The 19339-nt window shown below is 42.3% G+C and overlaps 1 protein-coding gene across 1 annotated transcript in view; it reads left to right on the top strand.

The window, feature by feature from the left end:
* The window catches only part of LOC147717786 (complement factor B-like), a 472008-nt gene that overhangs the window by 356705 nt on the left and 95964 nt on the right, over positions 1-19339 (top strand). The window contains exons 14-15 of the mRNA XM_086924573.1: positions 3195-3274; positions 18972-19090. Of these exons, the coding sequence (XP_086780699.1) occupies positions 3195-3267 (73 nt within the window). The 3' untranslated portion in view covers positions 3268-3274; positions 18972-19090. The remainder of the gene's footprint in view (positions 1-3194; positions 3275-18971; positions 19091-19339) is intronic.

The raw sequence follows: 19339 nt of genomic DNA, 5'->3' as shown, positions 1-19339 counted from the left end.
CGGCAAAGAAGAAACACATTTAACTGCTCCTGGAAAAGGCAGAGAATGTCCTTGTCAAAGCTCTAGGGGAACTAAGAATTTAATTACTCTTCTATTCTCTGAGTACTTTAGCATACAAAATAACATAAAAATACATCCTACGCAAGAGTTTGTGATATTTCTCGTATGTGGCAGAAAATGTGCTGCACATGCTTTCCTTGTGATGGGAAAACATAACACTCCTTGGATGCCGCTAGTTGTGCTAGTTGTGTGCGTGTGTGTCTGAGTGGGAGTATTCATGTGAGTGTGAGTGTGTGTGCATGTGTGTGTGTGTGTCTGAGTGTGCATGTGGGTGTGTGTATGTGAGTGCATGCATGTGAGTCTGTTTGCAAGTGCATGCATGTGTGTGTCTGTGTGTGAGTGCGTGCGTGTGTGTCTGTGTGTGTGAAGAATTCTCTCATGCTGTATTTTGAGAAAGCTTTTGTGTATGCTGTCTATGTTTGTAAGCGCTGCGTTTAAAAAACAAGTCTTTTGTGAACGTTACAACCTGGGCTGCCTAGAGCATAAAGAAGCATTGGCTGCGAAAAGCAGGCCAGACGGCTGAGCAACTTGTGACCTTGGCACTGCAAGTGGTATGCAGTGTTATATAAATAAATTATATTGCATGTGGAGGGCTACAATATCATTTATTTATATAATCATAGCACTTTTGAACCGATTTTCGCTCACGTTAATCTTCTGTCTTTCTGGGTGTAAACAGCGGTAATCCCCAACACTGTAATTAAATGCCGGGTTTTTGTCTGCTATTCACAGATGAAACTTTTCGTAATTCAATACCAACGTCATCCAGTTGGAGACTGGGGGAGGGGGTCTCTTTTGAGGAAGTGAGAGGGAAAGAAATCAAAAGCATAGAAATTGCACACACATTTTTTTTCTCCGAATACTGCGAAAAGAAATGCTTAATTGATGGGTGCACATTTAAGTTGGAAACAAATCCTTTTTGTATTCGTGTACGTCTACAAACGCATTGAGTATTACACAAGGTTGTTCAAGTGACTAGCTGGGTTGTTGGGTAGGGGGATTGTAGTTTGCTCTACACAATTCCATTTGGCTGCGGCTTCCGATGCCGGTCTGACAGAATGTGCTATGTTTATCGCCTTGCAACTGAGAGTGCCGCAATAGAGTCCTAGGGGAAAACAGCAGCAACCAAGCTGTTCATGAACACGTACAGGATTGGGTAAGACAGTAAGTGTATAGGAAATAAGCGTAAATGTACAGTAAATACCGACACCAGAAATGCACACAAAAATAAAATCCCAAACGCGGTAAAAGTTTAAGAGAAATAATAAATTTAAAAGTCACACTGTAGTTGCTCAGATGCACGACACCGTAAAGGCAAAAGGAAGACTAACACTAACAAAGAAAACAAATTAAAGACAAGGAAGAGGGAAAGAAAGGATGGAGGCTGAAGGCACGCTGAAGGGCGAGGGAGGGAGGAGAAATGCGGGAGGGGCGGGGGTAGCTAAGCTTCACTTCAAAGGCTTGTTGGCACAGCGCACGCTGGGGGATGACTGTGGGAGGGAGGCTGGTGTCTGTGCACGCGCTTTTTATGGCAATGCACATGCGCATTGAGTGAGCTTTTCACGGGCACAGCATGGAATCGCCCGATCTCAGTAAGCTCTGTTTAAGCCCCTTTATATCTCGCTCCGCTCAATGCGCATGCGCATTGATAGGTCGTGAGACCTAAAAACGAGGTCAGCAAAATAGTAGGAGGGTAAAAGACAAAACATTTTGGACGAAGACCATCCTAAGGCAGGCAGGTCTGACAGCGGGCCATTTGATTTGAAATGCATAGAGCGCAACAGTTACCCGAAGGCATTAAGGCGCTGTAGACGACTGACCGGAGAACCATACTTAGCCTATAGGAGTTCAGTAAAAATAATTCTATAACATATACAGACAACTCTTTAGTGCTTCCCTGAAATGCATCAGCTGCGGGATAACCCTCAAGCTTTGCGGAAGGGAATTCTAGAGAACCATAAGAAATCGGATTCAGATTTGGGTTTGCCATTGTCTGATGCACAATGGAGCAGACATTGCTGTCTTGTTAAAACGATAACCCGTAATCCAGAAAGTTTCAACCGGTTTATTTTGAGATCCTACCCATGGGACATATCACCCACATCATTCTAGGCTCTTATTACGAGTGGCCCGTTATTTACAAGTTGCGCAGCACAGCCGCACTCCATGGATATTTTGCCCCATGAACATTTTTGGCAGGTAGAAAAGGAAAACAGCCAAGAACATGTGAGAAACATGAGGGAACCGGTGCAGAAACAGTGATACTCATGCTTATTCGCCATCTGGACACTGCAGCTTGTAAACAGAAGAAATGCGTCACGCAGGGATTACCAGGTGCGAGAATCCTCAAAACACTCAGAATGAAGGGCTTCAGTAACATATGAAATGATTGTTTTAGATGCCTGGGGGCTGAGGATTCCTTTATAGGCCTGATATGGGTATGGTTGGCCTGATGTGGGTGTGGTTGGCCTATAGGTGAATAATGCAATAATGTGTAAGGAAATTACTAGACGCCATGATGTATGTTGAGTATTGCACTCTCTTTTAGGACTGGCACCCAACTTCAGTGAAATGCACAATCTTACTTGGGAGATTTTACAAATGGCCACATTAATTGTTGAACACAAAATTTAAATTCACTGCTGATCCCAGTAGTGGATAAGTACTTTATAGAACTCTCAGTCAACGAAGATCTATTGCAGCCGTATTTGATGGTTATGATTTTAAGAATGCAAAAATTATATGGCATTAATGTATGACTCCCTGGCTGCATCTTACTGAGTATACTCTAAATTGACATGAGTCATAGACTGAATGTCTTGTTTTCATTCGGTGGCTGAGAGCATTGTGGATTGCTGTGTCGCTCTCAAAGTCGGTTCACGCTTTGCACACACAGTCATACAGTTAATATGTTGGCCCCTTTCTACTCCTCATGTATGTATGGTCTCATTTCAAGAGACTTCTAAAGCAGACCTGAAAATGTCTTCTCAAGGTGCAAGAATCTATAAAAAAAACTGTTTAGATATTTTTATAGTTCCCATGACTGTCTCTCACCTCCAGTCATCTGCCTGACACCTCACTCTGCAGTGTGCATCCACCAGGACCCTGTTCTCACATTTGCCTTTATCCTGCAGGCCTATCTGCATCCCGTGCACAGAAGGAACCACCCGAGCTTTGAGGAAAAAAGTTGCACAGACCACCTGCTAGGAGCACGGTAGGTGTTGTTAACGGGAAACGGCCTTAATAAGGAAATTGTAACAACGAGTGGGCTAAACAACGAATCCTAAACAACTACCTGTACCTAAACCACGACCTCCTAAACCAATAGTTATAATTATATATATTTTTTTATGTTTTCGCTTGCTGTTTTCAATTTTGTAAAAAAGAAATTTTTATTAAATTGATTTTTGCATTTCCTTATTATATTTGTATGTTTTCGTTATAATAGACTTTGTTTTAATTTACTTTGTGAAGCCAGTAGATGGCACTGTAGGTCTGTTTTTGAATGATGCAATGACGACCTGTGCTCGATGCGATATTCAATGTGGGTGGTTGGCCGGTTGTAGGTCTCATCTGAGCCAGCAAAAGCGCTGTTCTGGCCAGACATTTAGTGAGTGGGGCTTTAGAAATCCGAGAACAAGCTTTTGCTTGTGGCCTAAAGCTTGCGGTTACGCGCTCCGGCACGTGCACAGCCGCCATCTGGCTTTCCTCTCGCTTGCTCCCCAAGCACCTTGCTCCGCTCCTCCCCCACCATAGATCGCGTCTAGCGGCCACGCGTCTTGTTTCTTTCCCTTTTCTGCCCATGTGTGCCTCTTCATACTTGTACACTATATGGCACCGAAATGATCGGGAAAGATGTCAATGAGAATAAGATGCGAAATGAAGGAACTGGGCAGCTTGGGGCCCCCTACAAATGGAACATTAATTGGGACCCCAGGGGTGGGGGGGGGATCGGACCCCACACAGTGATATGGAGAAGTGTGGCTCACTGGTTAGAAGGGGCAGACCCTAAAGCAGAAGTCGGCCCGGGACCAGGGTTCAATTCCCGGCGCGGCAGGGTCTTGGGTCAATGTCCGCGGACTCGATAATTCTCGCCTAGGTGCCTACGCTAACCATGGGTCCCACTCTGCAACTCTGGGCAATAGCTTGCTTAATCTCCACAACGGCCCCAGCAGCGCCGGGGATGCCTGGCTTCACCTTGGGGGTGCCCTCTCACAGGGAAAGCCAGGACGGGTTCCCCAGCGGTATACAGCGCCAGGACACCACGTAACGAGGTAACAGTGCGCTTTACAAGTATACATACATTACATTACAATACATATAACCCCAGACTAGGCTCATAACGAGAGAACACTATGCTGTGTCCTATGAAGGTAGACACCAGGAGCCAGAATGTATATTTAAGTCTTCTTTATTATCTCTCAGTCCAAGTTACATCAGTCTTGACTCCAGCCAGCCTAGTGTGGTACCAGCCCCACCAGGAACAGCCTGCCTAGCTGCTCAGCCCATCTCTAACTGTCAACACTCATCCCACTCAGACACCCAGGCATTCCACGCATCACAGGCACACCAACATTCTAAGACCAACTCACACTCTGGCTGAGCAGCTAGAGGCAGCAGGGCTGGAATACATGTTATACAAATAAGTAGGGTATAACACACTTCTTGTACCCTACCTCTACTCTTTCTCTCCTTTCTTCTCTCTTCTTACTATCCTGTCTCTAGTTTCCAGCAAGTCAACACAGAGGGGACCATATAACATTATCCCTTTTTCTTTAAACAGAAGCAAAAGGAAACAATGGGAAAACTATACACAGGTAAAGTAAGTAATGAAACGAATCTCAAAGATGCAGCCAAAAAGACAGAACATCAAAGAAGAGAGAATTATTAAAACAAGAAAGGATGGTTACAATACAGCATCAAAAATTGAGCAACAATATCCACCATCCTCCCCCATGCAAATATAAGAAAACTATTTGAAGAGTGAGCAAATAGTGCAATTCTGTAAGAATATAAAATGTAACATTCAAAGTAAACAATGTAAGCAAATGCATACAGACACAAAGGTCAACACACCCTGCAACAACAATCCCAAAAGTAAGGAAACAAAATGTATATGGGTCGTCACCCATAAAAACACCCAAGTAGGGATGTACCTTGGTACTGCGCTCAACTGTAAATGTAGACTAAACCCATTTCCTAACCCTGAGTAGAGGTTATACCAAACGATTTTGTATGGGAACTAACCCATGACCCAAACCTCATAAAGAGGTCTCTAACTGGGTCTCAAACCCAACCCAATCCCTTACCAAAGGGTTAAACTTTGATGAAACTAAACACAAACCCATCCCCCATGTACAGATGTACATGGCCAAAACCTATCCCACACCTTAGCTATCAACTGTGATGACCATAATGCCCACCAGAAAAAACCCAAGTTGTGATAGAAGAATACTTTCCCTGCACAAGGAACAGAAAATACTTTCCCTGCACAAGGAACAAAAAACACAACAGAATGAACAAAATAGCTAGACTAGTCTCTTCCACACCTGTGAGCTAAGTGTCACACAAAAATACTACAGACAATGAGTACACAATAGGCATTATAATAGGGAATGCAAAAACCACCAAAGTTGTGCCAATCAGTGCACACAGGTACATAACACTATACGATGGATCAAGAACACCAAAAACAGATCTTCACCACGACGATCACAAACTTGTACTGCAAAATGACACTCCTTGTCCTCGCAACTCACGTGGTCTCCGACATACTTGAAACAGAGAAACCCCAGAAGGATTCCTAAATCGACAGGACTTCAAAATGTTCAGGAATCAAAACATGCCCAAAGTACATTGCTCCCAACATCAATGAAATGGAGGTTCTTACAAGAATATTCCAAAATAGACAATTGCAGCTGATAATACAGTCGTGAAGACTCCGCGTTGTCCCTGGACTCCATAAAGTTCAATGAAAACTTTATCGCGGCAAAAAAAAACAGTGTGGTTGGCAAAATGGGAGAAGCCTTGTGGTCGGCAACTCTGCACCAAACAGGAACAAACAAATGGGAAAGGCAAAAGTGGCCGCCAACCACAAGATGGCGGCACACTGTTGACATTGCTGCTGAGTGGCTCATGGTGCGTCCATGCACCAAATCCTCCACAGGAGCCAGAAGACGAGACAGCCGTACACGTCACACTGAAGATGAACACAGGGGACTTCGCCGGAGGACTGCACGCGACCAGAAGCTGGTCAAAGGTAAGCGCGTGCGTGTACATTTGAAAATGAAGGTTGCGTTTAACTGCCAAAAGACCAAGGGAGCCACATACCGTAAAAATTAAGTAAATTGGCTTATCCCCATACCTGCACAATTAAAGAGTAAGGCTGTGCAACGACGATTTACCAACTGACTCGAATGGAAGAAATACACAGAAAATGTCCACTGCCCACCCTGTGCTTTGGGAATCACACGGGCTGGTTTCTGTGTTTGCTCCAGTGCAGACAGGAATTATGACACCTTCCGTTAAGTGTCCAAACAAAGAGGTTGACCATCACCTCCTTAAACAGCACTCTCCAAAGTAGCACATAGTCCAAATTAGATATACTAACTTTAGTAGAAATAGAAGTCGTTCACTTAGATGGAAATTCTTGACAGGCATAAAGCATTGCTTTAAGACAGCATGTGCTAACCTTGTGCAGGGCAAAACCAGAGGAAAGCCCGTGTGTAGATCTCTGTACCCATGTAGACCGGGACCAACGTGTAGAAGCCAAAGGGTGCCCAAAGACATTGAGCTGGCACCTGGCCTCTAGAATGGACATCCAGAGTTAGACAAACCAGAGGCAGATCCCACGTTTCTTTAAACCATCTTTTGCTGCAATCTCCTTCTGTGCAGCAACTGTACGCTGTTAGTTTTACCATCTTTGAAATGAAAAATTGTCTTTTTCAAATTGTCTTTTTCTTCCTTTTGTGGCTGGAACACCAAATGCATTTGTAGTTTAACTACTCCCCCAACTCACTGTAATCCTTTTGTGCTGGAAAACCAAATGCGGTTGTAGTTGAACTACTCCCCCAACTCACTGTAATCCTATTGTGCTGGAACACCAAATGCGGTTGTAGTTGAACTACTCCTCCAACTCACTGTAATCCTTTAGGTGGCTGTAGTATTCTGAGGCTGTAGTGTCAGTTGGTGGTGTTCATTGGGGCTGTCTGTTGGAAGGACACTGGTTGACTGGCGCTGGCTTGCCTGGAAATACATTCTTTGTAGTTGTAGTAGCTTGATGGATCTCTTGGTTTCACTTGTAGTTTCTTTGTAGTTCTTTTGTTTCTGTGCTGTACCAAGAGTCTCTAGGGTCCTAGTCCGCTCGTCGCCAAAATATGCTGTGTCCTATGAAGGTAGACACCAGGAGCCAGGATGTATATTTAAGTCTTCTTTATTATCTCTCAGTCCAAGTTACATCAGTCTTGACTCCAGCCAGCCTAGTGTGGTACCAGCCCCACCAGGAGCAGCCTGCCTAGCTGCTCAGCCCATCTCTAACTGTCAACACTCATCCCACTCAGACACCCAGGCATTCCACGCATCACAGGCACACCAACATTCTAAGACCAACTCACACTTCAGCTGAGCAGCTAGAGGCAGCAGGGCTGGAATACATGTTATACAAATAAGTAGGGTATAACACACTTCTTGTACCCTACCTCTACTCTTTCTCTCCTTTCTTCTCTCTTCTTTCTATCATGTCTCTAAGTTTCCAGCAAGTCAACACAGAGGGGACCAGCTGGACGTGTACAAAACAGTACCATGTAATTACTGTAATACCAACTACGTTTATCTGGAAACCCATAACGAAAATGTGAGTGTACTTACAAATAAAAAAAATAATGAAATAAATAGAACGTAATTATCTCTACTGGTCCCCCACCTCAGCCTTCGTGGTCTTTCCCTCAGTTAGGAATTCCCCTGGATTGGAGACATCAAACACATTCCAGGAACAGCATTAGACCAAATATTCTATAAAATAATGTCTCAAGAAACTGAGATGTAGGGATCGTTTCCAAGCTCATTAAACTTCACTACTTAACATAGCATGAAATGCCACCTTGTGACAGAAACGGGAACTGCTTCGCTAACGTTTTAGAAAGCTTGTCAGTCAGTACAAGGATCATTAACAAGACCATGGTTACCACACAACTAGATTTTACTAACTATCCCCAGGGACATTTTAAGGGTTTTTTGGGGGCCCTTTTTGGACCAGCATTGAATTTATGATCCAGTTTCAGCTCATTCATGCCCTCTTTCGCAAGGTCACCTGGCAATGCACATGCACATTCTAAACGCGTTTTCATCTACTATTTAGGGTTAGTGGTGTGTTTTCAATATTGTAACAGCAGCACCTCACTGATATTATGCAAATAATCTCTGACACCCTCCAATTTCTCCTTTATAAGAAAGTACTAGCTCCACATTGACTTATTAATTCCTAAGGATGGTTTTGACCTGGCCGCCATTTTGCTGCTGCTCTCGGCCGCTTTTCTCTGGACCCTGACCCGCCATCTTGTCCTTTACCCTTTCCCTGGTTTCGCCCTTGATGATCCTCTGATTTGCCTTTTCTCCATACCCGTGCATCCTTCCCAACCTCCCTTGGTGCTGTGACTGCGTGCCCCCTCTGACCCCACTTATTGGAACTCTGCTCTCCTGGATTTTTGGGTCTTGACCTGAGAAAATCTATGTGTATATATATATATATATATATATATATATATATATATATATATATATATATATATATATATATATATATATATATATATATATATATAGAGATAACTCTAATCACTAGTATATGCAGTAGACCTTTGTACTCTCTACCATTCCTATGTGAGTCTTAGAGTTTATCCATTTGTATCTCTTCCTTGAGTGACTTTACTACTTGTACATTTGCAATTTTTCTTTCTGTTTGTATCTCTTCCTTGTGTGACTTCATCTTGGACATTTGCATTTTTTTCTGTTTATATCTTTTATGTAACGCATGTAATCCTAAGTCCTTATGTTTTGCAACTTGTTCTTATGTAAAGCGCTCTGACACCTTTGGGTAAAGTTCGCGCTATAGAAAATCGAATTAAATAAATAAATAAAACAAAAAAGTGCTCGACTTAGTTTCCCCAAAGGTCAGCTTATGCTGCTTATGGTGCCTACTTGCTTCTCAGTTTTGGGTTCAATAATGGGGTTAAGTGCCAAGACACATATGGTAAAAGGCTCTGACTGCGACAATCTGAGCTCAGTAACCCCCGATTGTACTGCCACTTATGAAAAAATTCCCACACTAAGTCATCTCGACTTAGATAAATGAATTTACAGGTCATATGACGTGATGTCTTGAAGAGGGCAGAGTCTTTGAAGAAATTTACTGTTGCAAAACATGTCAACATTTTCTAAATGTTTTATCATAGCACAGTGTGGTAAAATATCTGAGACATGGCTAACATTTAGCACCTCGTTTCTGTTTTAAGCTGTGTGGGATAAACATTGTTATTATATTAATATTGAACGGTATGAAAAAATTGAAATAGAATATAAAGTTAAAAATTTTGAAAAAATACACATGATGGACACCTGGGAAGTGCTCCGCACCACAACTGCGAGAAGTGGACAGCCAAGGGGGCCAGTACACCTGGATCGGGAGTGTCAAGCAAAAGGCATCAAGTGTGATGGGTGGTCAATTCAACGGCTCAAGTGGTGCCAGCGGGAGAAGGTGCTACCCATGCATTATAGTTGAAGTGTGTAATTGTCAACCATTTGTGTTGTCAGTTGGGGAACCGGAGCAGGCCAATGCATTGCAGGCGCCTTTCATTAATAACACTGCATGGTGTTAGGAGGCTCCATAGTAGGAAGGTAGGCCGGCACAGGGCTTAGCCTTACAATGGTATGTTGCACATTGTGTCGACAGTTGGGGGAAAGGAGCAGGGCCCTGCATTTTAGGTGTATACTGTCACAACAACACCCTCATTGCGAGATGAACACTGCGTGGTGTTAGATGGCTCCATAGTAGGAAGGTAAGCTGGCACAGGGCTTAGCCTGACTATGGTATGGTGGTACCAACAGCGATTAACGTCGACGTGGGAGGTGTAAAGATCCGGTGCACCATGATACTGATGTAGGAGGTCAGGTAGTGGCGCCAAGAGGGGTTGTCAAAGTGCCTAAGAGTAGGACAACCCCAGCTTTAGACTCTGCAACTTGAGCAGGATACTTAAGTAGGTTGGGTTTACACGTATAGGGCCAGGATACGCCCGGTCACAGCAATTACAGGGATTCCAAAGATGGTGTATGTCCGTCCTGAGTAGGAAGTGAGAAGTACTTGATAGGCACACCACACCGCCCTCAGTTGTTATCTTACAGGTGGGTGGCAACGATTTGGTTAAACTTGGCAGGAGGGGCCGGACCGCAGTGATAATCTCAGCAGTAAACTGGCTAGCAAAAGTACGCCCAGGCTGCACGGGTTGTTGGTCATTCTTATGTGAAGTGTGCTAAGCCAGTTTTCTTTTCAGGTGGTTGTAGACGGAGGGCGGAGACTGTCTTAGCCAGCTTAGGAGATTCATGTCAGATTTGCTTAAACACACCCCACCGCCCTCAGTGATTACCCTGCACATGGGGGGTGAACGATTTGGTGATGCTGGGCAGAAGGGTCCTGTTGGAAGAGATTATCTCAGCAGCAGGTTGGTTGGCGAAGTCGCTACCGGTTTGCACCATATAGACAAAGCATACCTAAGCACACCAATAACATTGTTTTCAAACAGGAGGGCGTATGGATATTTCTCCAGACTGATACACAGTTTCTTACCGCCCTGTATCCTATCCAAATGTAAGTATCTCAGAAAAATCAAAATATAGAAATCAAATAGTCCAATCAGATCTTCTGTCTTGTGGTCTGTTTAGTTTCCACAATTCACAAGAAACACCACAACACCCTTTTTTCTGTCTTGAGGTCTGTTTAATTTTCACAATTCACAAGAAGCACCATAACAGCCGACGCGTGTTTCGCCCACAGGGCTTTTTCAAGGCTGTAAAGAAGATGTGTATACATGTCCATCAGACACTGTATCAGTTTCAATCAAATTGAAACATTTAACTCATCTACTTAACATGCAAATTAGCTTGTGATAGGAAGTGATCAGCCAGATTTTTATACATATAAACCATTTAGTATTACGTAAAAAGAAAAGAAAACACCCTTGTGAATGAATTCTCCTAGAGACCATCTAATTGCGCTGGTGGAACTTTCAAGAATCATAAATGCCTAATACAATTTTAGAAGGCAGTACCTATAGCTATACAGTAATTCATTATTTATTTATTGTGGGCTAAGTCCGGACATATGCACCTTATCCATCACCCTGTGCAATACACCTATGCCTAATCCTATAAAAAGTCTCACCTTAACGTAATCACTCCAAGATCATGTAATAGTAGAATTTTCATGGGGCTGTATCTCTTGAGTATAACTAATAGTCCAATTGTACCAAAAAAGAAAATACACTCGTGGTTCAATAATAGTTGTTCATGATTCAGAACACATTCTGTAAAAATATTGATGTCATGGTAATCATTCATATAGACCAGTAATATTTATAGATACAATCTGTCTCTCTGTCTATATATGTGTCTCTATTTCCAATTCAAACAGTTATATTACCAATGCAATTACTGCATAGCCATTCCTCATATATCTCTCGAAACGTGATTTTATTTAAAACTTAATTCCTCAACAATATAAAAGTTACTGCGGCAAAAAACTACCCCTCGTGTTTGCCACAGAATAAGAGTATTGCCCTATTCATTAATAAGTCTAAAAGTGTCCTTACCATCAAAACGAATGTCGTCACATCAATAGGTGAAATGTTCGAGATATATCGTCATTTTCCATTTAAGCTCGTTAATGGAGCCTCATCATGAGTAGCATCGTATTTACGTTGGATTTTGATAGATCCCCACCGTCTGTCGACCAACATTGCATGGATTGAAGGGAGACAAGAAATATATATGCCTACGTTAATATGATTACGCTCGTTGTCCTCACGCTTCATCCGTATATAGCGGATATAAAGGCAGCATGAAAGTTGTTGTCTGCCGTTTCAAGTTTACGTTTCTAAATCGCACCAATATGAGATGCTGTAACGAGTTACCTTTCGGTAAACTCATGGTGGAAAAGCTCAAATTATAAATGGATCTTACCTTTTTGTTTCAAAGACCGTTAGCCATAGTTTCACCGCCAAGATTTTATTCGTACCTCAACTGAACCTCGCGTTGCACGGTTGTTTTTCAACAGTCGGGAATGCCATAATTTGTGTAAACATGAAAAGCGGACTAAGTCTGTGTACTTTCCTCACGTCCTGTCTATATGTTGACGAGGACAGTCGCCATTTGTAAATGTGTTATCGATACCCAGTCCCATACTGAAAGTATCATTTACTCTCTAGATTTCACCTATTGTCTGATTGTTTTGAAAATGTATCCATTTTTTCAAGGAGTCATTTAAAATCATCAAAATTCAATTATTTTAGATATAAGTATTTTTTTATATTCCATGTGCTGTCTAAATTGTAGAAATGAGTTGCAATTCACATACATAATCGATGTGAAGATAAACGATCTATTAACCTACGTTTAAATATTTTTGTAATTAATATAAACTGCCCATGGTAAGGCCCACTGTTTTTAATGCATTTAATTTACATCTGTTCCACCAACACAACATACGTGCCCCAGGTGTCCATCATCCACTATACAATCTAGGTAAAGAAAAAGATTAGTTTCCTTAGTGTAAAGATTGGGAGAGAAAACCTTCACAGACAGTATTGTGTTAACCTTTGCACTGTTTTTCACGCATAGTTCAAATTCATATCAATAATCCATCCATATATTTAAAATCACATTGGACTGCAGTATATTGTGTGTTTGTGCTCATATTACTACGTGCAAGATAGTCCTTTGTTATATTTGTAATTCTACATTTCACTCTTATTAACTCTCAGTTACATTTTTGAATTGTGAATAAGTATCAATTAGAGAAATTCATGAAGATCTTTTACAATATTGATACCATGTTCCACAGCACACAGTCTAATAATCCACAAACTCTCTGTTTTGCGTAGGTATGACACTCTATCACCACCTCTTGGCCCCATATCAATGCTCTCTATACCATGCATACCTAGCTTATGTAAATCATTTAGATTATGCATGTTATTGAAATGTACTGCCAGTGGATACTGGGGATTGTTGTTTTTTTATGGCGCGTATGTGCTCCTGAATTCTATCCTTAAGGGGTCTGATGGCACTCCCTATGTATATTTTTCCACACATACACACAATGCAGTAGATCACAAACTTAGTATTACAGTTTATGAAACTGTTTATATGATACGTCCTTTTTGTATTGTACCTGAACTCAGTTTTCTTATGTAACCCAAAACAACATATGTTGCAATTTCCACAGCAATAGAAACCTTTTTGTGTTCCTCGTAGCCAATTCTCTTTCCTTAGAGGTGGTATAAAGCTTGGACACAAATGTTGTCTAAGTGTTTTACCTCTCGCATGTGTGATAATTGGCTTGTTACCAACTACAGTATTGAGATCTGAGTCATGTGTCAAAAGATGCCAATGCTTCTTCAGTATTTTAAATACATCCGTGCTGGCACTGGAATAAGGTGTATAAAATTCAATTTCTTGAATTTTTTTCTTTTTTGTCTACCATTTATGCTAGACAGTAGGGTTAATCTTTTAATTTGATTCACCTTATGTCTTGGTTGTTTAATGATAGCAAGGGGATATCCTCTCTTTGCAAACCTGTGTTCAACATTGTCAAGTTCTTTGTTCAGAGCCGATTCTACACTACAGTTACGTTTAATGCGTAACATCTCACCAAATGGTATGGCATTTATTTGTGATAACGGATGAGCACTCATTGCGTGCAGTGTAGCATTGCACGCCGTTTCTTTTCTGTAGGGTAAAGTCATAAGCCTGTTCTTATCCACAAGGATAGTCAAATCTAAGAAATGTACCTGTTTTGTACTTGACTCCATCGTGAAGGCCAGATTGTAACTATTAGTATTGACGAATGTACAGAATAAGTGCAGCTCTTGTTTCGATCCCGCCCAAAAGAGCAGAACATCGTCAATATATCTCCCATATAAAGGATATGTTCCAATAGATATTCTGGACAATTATGCCACATATGTGCCAGCTCGAAAAGTCCCATATAAAGGTTGGCATACGAGGGGGAAAATTTAGCCCCCATTGCCACACCCCCTTTTTGGCGATACCATTGACCATTGTCTAAAAAGATGTTATTATCTAGAACCAGATTTATCAAGTCCAGTAACATTACTGTGTGCTCATAACATTAAATTGGACGGCTGTCCAAGAAGTGTTCAATCGCATTAAGACCCATTTCTCCTGGTATACAGGTATACAGTGAACATACGTCCATTGTAACCAATAGATGGCCTTCTGTCCATTCCACATCGGATATCTTACTTAGGACATCTAAGGTGTCCTTTATGTACGAGGGCAGATTCACTACATGGGGTTGTAAGTACATGTCTATATATTCAGATATTTTTTCTGTTGTTGAATTAATCCCGGAAATTATTGGTCTTCCCGGGGGGAACTCGCCCTGCTTGTGTACTTTTGGAAGTACATATATACAAGGACTTGTAGGAGTATCATTGAATAGATATCTAAACTCTGTCTCTGAGATGAGTCCTTTACCCCTCCAATGTTTGAGTTGTGTCTCAATTAATGTGATTGTTGATCTTGTTGGATTGCCAGGTAAGTGTGTATGTGGTTTCATCAGCTAGTTGCCTATCTATCTCATGGATATAGTCCATCTTATTCATGAGAACTATATTACCTCCCTTGTCAGCCTCACGTATGACAAGGGAGGTATTACTGGCTAATTTGTTCAAGGCATCACTCTCTTCACGAGACAGATTGTACTTGTCTTTATGATATGCAATCTTACATTTGTCCTCCAAATGGTAAAGATCTTCATGTACCAGTTCCTGAAAACGATCTATAGAGTAAGCATGGGCGGAAAATCCGTTTCGCTCGCGGATTTTGCGGATTTTCGGTAAATTCGCAATCCGCGAGATCCGCGAATCTCCCGCAAAATCCGCAAATCCGCGAGCAGCGGATTTTATGGCTTGCTCGCACTGTTCGCGTGAGTTCGCGGCTTGCCAGTACAACTTCGCACCCCGCGAGTAAGTGCTAAATTGCAGAAATACGATTTTAGCAAAACTGAAACTACTTACCAGGTTCAAAAGTTCAGGCTCATCATTAGTAGCCATTTCCTGTAGTGCTTCCTGAGGGGCCCCTCCAGAGTTCAGTTGCCAGTTGCAACTATTATGTGACCCTGCTCTGAACCTCAGAATAGTTACACATATGCCACAAAGGTCCTGAATTACAGCTAAGGGAGACAAGCAGGAGCCAGGCTGGAAGTTAAAATCCATTAATCAGCCCCTAATTCATTATTGTCAGTTGGGGCAGGGCAGGTGTTGTAACTAATTTTGCAACAATGAAAGCACTTAGCAAGTGCAAAAGATCACTAATCAGGAAGCACTAAGGAAGCAGGTGCCAGCTAAAAAAATATTCTGTGACACATTAATCAGCCCCAAATTAATTCAGGTCACTTGAGGCAGGGAAGGTGTGCTTTGCTTTGCCGAAAATAATGTACACTGGACAACCAGAGGGTGTGGTGATGTAACAGAGGGTGGCATGGGTGGGCCAGAGGGTGGCATGAGTAGTCAGAGAGTGGCAGTGGTGAAGAAGAGTGTCCCAAACAGGCTGGACACGTAGAAACAACAAGTTCGCAAAACTTGCGACCCGACAGGTAAGTTCGCAAATTGCGAAATTGTAAAAACCCTCGCGAACTGGCAGAAACACGCGCGAACACAAAAAAAAAAATCCGCGGATTTTGCGGATTGCGAGTTCGCAAATCCGCAAAATTTGCGAACGCGAGATTCGCAAAATTCGCCCATGCTTACTATAGAGTTGTTGCTAGGTAAGTGTGGTGTGAATCTGGACTTGGGTTTTAGCCCACTATCTGAACCATCAAATGTGTCAAGACTGAGTTCTGAAGCCAAACTTTCCAATGACATCGATATGTCCTGATCTCCCATAGTCATTAATAGATGTACTGCTTTTATATCTTTGATTGAGTGGGTTTGTCCCAATGTATCTAATTCTGTTGTATTCAATTGTATCTGTTTTTTATCTTGAAAAAATTTGTGCAATTTTAGTTTTCTTGTGAATTTGAAACAACTTACATGAAATGATGTAAAATTAGGATAAACATATGGACAAAACCCAAGGCCTCTGCTTAGAATGTTTATTTCAGTTCTGGACAATTCATAGTCAGACAAATTAATTACATTCACATTGTCTTGATCATTATTGACATGAGTACAATCTATGGTTGCTGATTTTGTGCTGCTGATCTTGTTGTCATTCCCACCTTTATGTTTGGGTCTTTTTCTACATTTCCCCCTCCTTGTTTTTTTGTGAATCGTTCTTGTTGTAGAGCTTGCTTGTTCCCTTTGCGGAATCTCTGCAGCTCTAAAAAAAAATATGGATCTGTACTAGTGCTGGGAGTTGGTTCTGAAAGGCTTAGAGATTCTGCACTTGTAATGCTACTGATACTTGATGCCTCTGACAGACTTGGAGTTTTGGTGGTCACTGACCGAGCATCTTTGTTCATGTGTCCTGCCATTTTAACATTATCAAATTTTCGAGCAAAGGTATACACCCTGCCAATCTGGTAGTCCCTCTCATCTCTTCTTATTTTTTGTAATTTTTTCTCTTTCAGATGAAGCTGATGTTTTTGTATCTCCTCTTTCAGTATGACCAGATTTTTTTGTACTACATCTGAAAGATTCATGTCATCAATTTTTTTTTCTAATGCTGCAATATCTATTAGCAGCTTATCCCTTTTTAGCTCCGCATCTCTGATCAAGATGTCTATCATGCCCATAGAGGATTTGAACAATAATTTCTCCCATTCTTTGAGGTGGCCTCTATCCAAATCCTCAAATGAGGGAAAAATTAAAATGCGCAGCCCTCTAGGTACTTGTTTGCACCATAGTTTGGTCGCATTTGATACCTAGACTTTAGTGGGGGGAAGGCGAATCAGTAAGGGCGTTGAATCACTCGGTAAAGAGGGTCAACAACGAGATCGAGAAGCTGTTTCAAACACCTCAATTGCAGAGTATCCCACATGGGTGCATCTGGGGAGATCAGTTCTACTTACGGGATGGCGTCCACTTGACTGGGGCAGGTAATGACCTATTAGTAAGGAAGATACTGGCATGGTTTGAAGGTTTTGCGAGGTAGGTTTGACCTTTCTGTGTAGGCAGTTTGGGGCGGGGGCCAGATAGTCGGTCAACTATGCTGGCCTGTGGCGGTAAGGTCATAATCGGTGAGCAGCAATTTAAGGTCCTTCATCGAATGGGGTCGCCCAGGGTGAGGGGCCATTGGTCTCTCCCAGAACTTCAGGGGCAGGATATCCGCTTGCTTGGAAGGGTGCGCGGGAGGGAGTCACGCTTTCCTCAGGCTGGTAGCCACCCCGCACATACACTATGACGTCATCACATGGCGCGAGTGTAAGGGCCCTCCTGTTATGGTTAAATGGAGTTCACGGTGCGTACGAGGGTAACCAGGAGAGGTACGTACTCTCCCGGTAACCGGGCCCTTGTTGCGCATGCGCACTCGTACGTGAGGGCGCAGCTGGAAAAGGATCTGACACCGGTTAGCGACCTTGCCGTAGGCCTCAGAATTTTTTAATGCAAAATTGATAAGTAGGGTGTTAGATTTGGTTAGGAACACGCTGTATTAGACATTTGTTAAGGTTAGCCCTTCATACCTGTCTACCTTGCTGTAATCTAATGTCAGAATTTTGCATTTAATAATTATGAAATAATGTTTATTTTCCAATTTTATTTTGATTTCATATTTTAATAAATACGGCCGGGGGGTCGTGAGACCCCCTGCCTTCCAAAGAAATCCTTCACCTGGTCAAATTACTACGGGGATTATATGTGGTGTTTGCATGATAGGGAGGGGGTGGTCGGTAGTCCCAGACCATGATGCCTTGTAACGTTCAGTTTGCTGTCTGCAAAGTGTTCTGTTGCACCCTCTTGAACTGACTCAAAGCAAATTCCCCCAGTGCTCACTGCCTAATAATATAAAGAACGCGGTAGATTCCGGTTATATGGAAAAAGGTTCATTTTCGTGGTTCAGTAAGTCGTGGTTGAATACATGTGGCCTTATTTACAAGCCTCTTGTGCCACTTTGGCGTCATTTTTCCCACGTTAAAAATGATGCATACGTGGCGCAGGGGGCTTGTAAATCTGCCCCATAGTGGTTAGGATTTTTTCATTGTTTAGCCTTCCTGTTGTAGGCACTCGTTATTAAAGTGGTAGTTGTTTAATCATAAATTCGTTGTTAACACAGTAACTTGTCTGCTGCCCACATGCACCAGTCTGTGACACTCTATGTGGCCGAGTATCCGTTTTGGTGATGCTGGGTGAGAAAAAAAGAGACTTTTAAGCAGCCAGTTAATAAGAGAAGTTCATTGCATGAGGAGAAATCCAAGGATTCTTTTTGTCTTTGATATTGGCAGTCTGTCCTATCCACCACTCTTTTCGGTCTGTGCTTCTGCATATGACCCAGTCCTGGCAATGCTTGGCTGCTGCTTCAGTCGCCTCTCCTCCACAGATCTGCCTAGGGGAGACGTCCCTTTTGCTTTTTTTATTTTACCTGCTTGCATCGCTCCAGTTTGCAAGAGTGCCAGTTTGGCACAGGGAGGGCAACGGTATTCTCAAAGCTTTAAATAAGCATTGTTTCTTTATTCCCTGCAGAGGTGACGCTGCTGAAGTGGGGGCTCGTCGAAGCCATGTTCATTACACAAGAAACAAACCAGGACACCAACAACGACGAGCTGACCAGAAAAGATGTGACAATTAAAACTGGAGACCAGGTATGGAACAGGTTTTATGGGCAAGTGGTCCACGGTAGTGCTGATTATGTATAACCAAAATTACAATAACTTCTTATGTACACTTGTTCCATGTGAGCATAGCTAGATGTACTACCATGTGCCTTAATGCAAATCTTTGTGCTCTCACATCTTCCATGTGTGCCATTCTTGCTGTTTCCCATTGGTTCTGTACTGCCAGGCGTGCACGTACTTATAGCCTGACTTAAACTAAGACAAAGCCAGGGGGGA

This window comes from Lissotriton vulgaris, chromosome 5 (assembly GCF_964263255.1).
Source record: "Lissotriton vulgaris chromosome 5, aLisVul1.2, whole genome shotgun sequence".
NCBI classification, from domain to species: Eukaryota; Metazoa; Chordata; class Amphibia; order Caudata; family Salamandridae; genus Lissotriton; species Lissotriton vulgaris.
The sequence above is the reverse complement of the archived record's forward strand: the minus strand, read 5'-3'. Positions and strand labels throughout refer to the sequence as shown.